Below are 6,594 nucleotides of genomic sequence, written 5' to 3'. Positions count from 1 at the left end.
GAGGCAAGAGATCGACAAGCTCGGTAAGACAAAAGGGTCGACGAGCGCTTGGGGAGTTGTGTCTAAGAAACTCGGGTTTAAGATGAAATCTCAGATGTGCAGTGCTCAAGAAGAATCTGTTAGTAAACAGAACAATGGAAATAATAAGGTTGAGAAATTGAAGGATAGGCATGTAAAGCACAATAGAAATTCGTCTATTAGTGACAAAGGATCAGTCTCTTCAATTATCCATTCTTAGTGTCTAAATTTGACTCTGTAATGTGCTAATTAGCGACTTTACTTTTCCATCTCTAGCTAATGTAATTGAGATTGAAACCAACGTCGCTATTTAGTGTGCATAAACTATAGCTTTTGTTCATTTGTACCACTGACTATGTTCATTATGCTTCCTACTCTAAAATATTCATTTGTTTGAATTTTGAAAGAGGTATGCTTACAGCTTTAATTACACTATTAAATTTCAATATAAACATTCAACATATTATAAATATTCTAATATTAGGATGTATCTATTTGCATTTTATATTTTTGGGGATTGTCTTTGAATTTTCTCAACTCCCTTAAAATTCTAAAACACTTCTCTTTCGAAATTTATTCCAAGTGAACAATGATTGAGTCCGTAAACAATTCCGTTGTCATATAGTTAATTCCACCTCAAACCTCCTTTAATACCTAAGAATAATATTTAGTTTTAGATACAATAGTATTCACCTAAAGAGAACACAGTTTCATTCATTATTTACTATATCTTTGAATTGCAGTAATTTTATGTAGCAATTTTTGAAACAACTACACTTTCGTACTCAAACAAAATCACTTTATCAAATTTACCGTAATTTCAAATATGTATTTAGCATGTGTTTGATTATGTGATTATAAAAATTAATTTTAAATGAGTTGATTCTATAAAATTGATTTTGATTAAAAGTGAGTTGAAGATAAAGTAATTTATATTCAAATATATTTATGTATATTTATGTAAAAGTGAGTTCAATGATAAATCAAAGACTAAAATTCTATTTTAAAGTCAAATTACAAACTCTAGCTTAAATTCATAATCAATTCTAGAGATCAGACAATCAATTCTATTTTAGAACAACAAAAAATATCAAAATCAATTTAAAACCCTTTGAATCAATTTTACATGTTTCAAAAGTGAAATCAAATATAAGTTTATGATATATTTGATTCATCGGTCAAACTTAGTGAGCACATAATTCTAATGTCAAAAGTGATTTGACGCTTCAAAAACTTTATTCGGTAATATTTAGATAAATCAATTATGGCGACTAAAATTGATTCTACCTTAAGCTACTAATAGTAACTTTTACGGTGATGTCAATTGATTATGCAGGGTGTATATTGCAATCATCCCTATTTGTCCTACTACTTTTTTCTAATTTTGTTTTGGCTTATATTTGTGTGTAAGTGTGTAACACTCTCCTACACTTACGTTTAGAAATTGCATACTTTTTTACGTCATATCATTTAAGTGGGGTGATTTGGTGGAATATATAATTTTTATTAGATGTTAATATAAAACTCTTTACACTCATAATATATATCACATTTTCTTTATTTTTTTAAAAGTAACATTCTTTATGTTTTATCATTGCAATATTAATGTTAGTATATCTCTATTTAATAAAGGCTAAATTAGACATTTAGTATCTTAATTTATTTTGTATTTTTAATTTGATCTCATAACTATTGTTTGTTCTGTTTTAATCCATTAATTTTACCTTCGCTAGTTATGTTAATTTTTTCGTTAAATTTCTCAATGTGACATTGATTATTGGCAATTAAAATTCTATAGACATAAAATGACAGAAGTACATATATACATATATATGTGTGTGATTTGCCGCATGTTAAAAAATATAAGGAAAAAATTATAAAAAAAATTTAGTTCTAAAAAAAAAAGGAGAACAAAAATATGTTTTTCTCCTTTCTCTATGGGTCTAGAATTAAAAAGATGATGCATTGGTTATAAGGATTATTTGTTAGGAAAACTTTCGTTCTTTGATAAGTGAGTAAACAGAATTTAGTATTTCTATCTTTTTCTTTTAATGGGTTGGAGGGTTTAGTCCGCAAGAGATTTGGAGTATAGAGAAATTATATATTCTTAATCTAGCAGGTTATTTTATTAGTGGGTATTTTTCATGTTCATAGTTTGAAAAAATTGAGGGTTTTGAATTTGGGGTTTATTAAGATTCGTTGAATTTGGTTTGAATGGTTTAGTAACTTTGTTTAAGGTTATGCTTTATCTTTTTTCTTGAGTTGTTTTTGTTTTGTTATTCCATTATATTTTTATTTCCATTCTTTTATTATTGGATTTTAAGACAAATGGAAAGATGAATATTGAAAAGAAGAAGATTGAATAGAACACAAATTTTGAAAAAAAAAAGGAACTAAAATTAACGAATTTGACTAACAGAAAAGGAATTAAAATAAAAGAAAAAATTAGTTATAAGATCAAAATGAAACTACAAAATAAATTAAGAGAACAAATGTATAATTTAGCGTTTATAAATTAGTGCACTAATGTTTATATCATAATACTTTAATCCAGGTTATGTTTTTATCACTTAAATGTTTGTATTTATTGTTTTAAGAAAAAGGAAAGTGTCTAACAAAATTATACTAACATAGATTTAAACAATGATCTAAATATTTTGTATCCAAAAAATAATAATCTAAATATTAAAATGAGTTTGTCAGAAAAATCTAATATTAAAATGAAATATAGTTTGACACACATATATTGAAATTCATTTTAGTAATTATACATCCAAAAATAATTTTGATTTAAATTATCTAAATAACATGAATTAATAAGAATCACTTTTGTTAATAGAATTTTATTTATCTAAAGTGATAAGTTAGTAAAATGAATGCATCAATTATTGATATTATAATCATCTATGATTGATCATACATACACACATAATATCAACTATTAATTTAATTATCAACGACTAATATTAATTATTTTTTTCTCTAAAATAACATTTTATTCTTTAAAGTAACTTGTTTACTTTAGAGAAACATAATCTTCATTAAATTATGTGATTAATTCTTCTCCCACCTTTGTTGTTTTCAAAAAAAAATTAATTTGATTAAATTAATCAATTTAAAAATATAAAATATATATTTAAATTAATCAATTCAAATATGGATTTGGAGGTTTTGAAAATATTGAGGATAAACGAAAAAACAAACTTTTCAAGACTGATAGTTTTGTTTGTACAAAAACAATGACTATATGGGTGTATGTTTCAAGTATAATAATTACATTACCGAAAATAGATTGGGGGAAAATTAGTATACCTATGTTTGTACTTACTTGTTGTATACGCACACTAATGGATAGTTATTTTACTATGATGACCAATCAGAATATGCCAATACATAAAATAAAAAACTGAAAAAGAAATTATCTAGTTGTTTAATGTGTTGATTAATTATAATTAATTGGTAGTGTAAAATAATTTTATCTTAATAGCAGATAATCTTTAAACTCAAAAACTTTATGTGAAACACAAATAAATCTAAAATAAGGATTAATGTTAAAGTATATAATGTAAATTATTTATTAAATATAATGTTCTCTTTGTCTCACAATAAATGATTTATTTATAAAAAAATATTTTAAAATAAAAAATCATTTTAATATTCATTGCACTTTTTTTAATTATATTATTTAATTTATACTACTTACATCACTTTCAATATAATATCTTCTAGTATATTTCTACTACATTTAAGATATTAATAATGTACTAATATCTAATAATAATAACTTAATAAAAATAATATATATTTTTATTTATTTATACATTACGTGTGAAAATGACTAAGTTATTATAAAATCAAAGAAGTAATTATCATTTCCGTTAATTGAAAAGTTCTTACATGAACACACTTTCATCTAAATAAAAACTATATTAAAAGAGCATGTTTCAAACTCTTTCGAATTATGATGAGAACATCATGGTCTCTGTTAATATTAATTATTAATAACTAAATTCAGACCAGGTAATTTCCCCGGACAATTTGGACATTACACATAGTCTCAAATTTATAAGGTCTTAATTTCTTTTACTTATAGATAAAATGTCATCGTTTTTTTCTTTTATTTTTTCTTTCATTCATATTGATTCTTGTTTTCTTTTCTTTTTTTAAATAGTTAGAAGATTAAAATTAATTAAGTTGTAGTTAGATGTTATTTACAATTTATTTATTTTGGTGACTTGAAATAAAGTAATTTGAAATTTTTGTATTTTATTTAATAAAAGTATAATATTTTAAAATAATTTATAACTATTAAAATTATATTTTTTATTACAAATTTAATTTTTTATAATATAATTTTATTCTTAAAATATTTTTATTTTTTATAAATAATATAAGTTAGTTGATAGTAAAATTTATCACTTTAATAAATAAATTCGACAATCAATCTAACAATCCAATTAGATTTCTACAGTATTCGAAGTTGAGAGGTTTACTTGTCAAAATTAAGTTCATGAAATAAACATACTCAAACTTTCATGTAAAATGTGAAGTTATACCAAATGGAATGAATCATCACATTAAGAACAAGATAATGCAAATGCAGAACTTAATTTCAGTAAAAAAAAGTAAAAAATAATGATTTTATTGATTAAGTACAAGACTCTCTCAAATATTTTAAAGACTCTCTTCTAATTAAAAATTAAGCCTATAATAACAAAAAACTAAAAAAAAAATATTTATTTATTTAAATTATAAATAACATCAACAACATAAAATAAAAAAATATGTAAATAACATCAATAACATTAAATATTTGACTCTTTTATTTGTCAAAAAATCTAGATCCTTTTTTTTTTCTTTCCAAAATCGGAGGAGTAGAAAAAAATAGAGATAGAAAATAAGGAGAAACATTTTGGAAACTTAAAAGTGTTTGGAGCGGGAGTAAATTGTCTCAAATTTTGGAACAAAAAAGTCATACTCGAGTTTTATTTCTTTTTTTAATTGATGAACACTTCTATTATTTATTTTATTTTATATATGTCGACGAGTATCTAAACTCTTTTCTAGGGTCTTTGGTGAATCTTGTAATTAATATATTTTTTTATTATATTTTAGTTTAAATTTTAGTTTATTTTAGATTTTTATTATTTATCTCAATTAAATTATTTTATTATTTTATTTACATGTTTGGGATGACCGATCTTTCCATATCTTAATCAATCAATTGACTAGTGATCAACTATAATTAATTGGTAGATCTATATGATAATTGAGATTATGATTATTTATGTTTTCTCTTAATTATATTTTGTGTATGATCAAATAAATAATTAATTTAGAGAAAAAATATTAAGTTGAATTACAAATCTTTGTTAATAGTTTTTAAAGAGGGATTGATAATTGAAAAAAATAAATAAGAATTCATATAAAACTAGAATTTGAGGTATTTATTATAAATCATTATCCTATATTTACTTTCCATTAATTTAAAGTTGTCTTGTTATATACTCCCGTTTTAATTTTTATAATATCGTTACGTTTCCGTTATCGTGAATCAAGAATAGTTTTCATTAATATGAATAATATAAAATTTTAATTAACTTGATTATTATAAAATTAATTTCTACATATACGATTTGAAATTGTAGCATTTAAATCTCTAAATTCTATACACACTTAATGAGCCATTCTTTTTTACCGTATGACTTATATTAAAAATCCAATCTACATATCGGGTGGTTCCAATGAATTTGACTTCGAGTAACCTTTCGATCTCATCTTTAATCTTTAAAATGACCTCTGGTGGGAACCTATTAGGATTATACTTTATTGGTTTCTTTCCAAGTTTTAGAGGCAGCATGTGTTCTACTAAAGTTTATCCAAACCAGACAATGTCCTTGTATTTCCATGCAAAGTAGGCATTAAATTTATATAGAATCTTGATTATTTCTTTCTTTAGATCTTATTGAAGAAGTGTCAGCGATTCAAAAATCGAACATTGTGACTGGTGTACAGATTATCACTCTGAGTTTGACAAGTCTATCACCTAACTTAACAGTTAAGTAATTTAAATAATTCTAAATAAACATTGCTTCAAAAAAAAATATTTTTTTAGTATTTCGATAGAGTATTTTTTGTAATTTCAGCATTTTCAAATATAAAACAATGTTTTAAACTTTTAACCCAATCAATATTTCAAAAGAGCCAATCTAAAAATTTAATACATTTCAAAATGATTTTCTAGACTCAAAATAGCTGCAAAATGCATCACAACTCAACAAATACATAACAAAAAGGGCCACTGATCAAGGAGGTTTACCAAAAAAATGTGACTTGAGGCTTGAATCTAATATCAGTTTGCTACTCAAGTGTTTGTGAATCTAAAAAAATAAACAACATGAAGGTGTAAGTTACAAAGACTTAGTGAGTAGACAACAACCACCACCAATTAGAAGGGATGCACACAAAAAACCTGAATAATTGTTTTACAATCTTGTGGCAAGGTAACTCTTCCAAATCAAAACGATGTAACTAGATACACATATCTTCGTTAAAGATTTCGTAATTATAACAACG

At 23.7% G+C, this 6,594-nt stretch overlaps 1 protein-coding gene across 1 annotated transcript in view; it reads left to right on the top strand.

The window, feature by feature from the left end:
- The window catches only part of LOC101505595 (BTB/POZ domain-containing protein At1g30440), a 5,434-nt gene extending 5,010 nt beyond the window's left edge, over positions 1-424 (top strand). Inside the window, exon 5 of the mRNA XM_004488214.4 lies at positions 4-424. Within this exon, the coding sequence (XP_004488271.1) occupies positions 4-238 (235 nt within the window). The 3' untranslated portion in view covers positions 239-424. The remainder of the gene's footprint in view (positions 1-3) is intronic.
- The last annotated feature ends 6,170 nt before the right edge of the window (positions 425-6,594 follow it).

The sequence above is a fragment of the Cicer arietinum genome, chromosome 1 (genome assembly GCF_000331145.2).
Source record: "Cicer arietinum cultivar CDC Frontier isolate Library 1 chromosome 1, Cicar.CDCFrontier_v2.0, whole genome shotgun sequence".
Taxonomy (NCBI): Eukaryota; Viridiplantae; Streptophyta; class Magnoliopsida; order Fabales; family Fabaceae; genus Cicer; species Cicer arietinum.
Note: the sequence above shows the minus strand (reverse complement) of the source record. Positions and strands in the feature narration are given on the sequence as shown.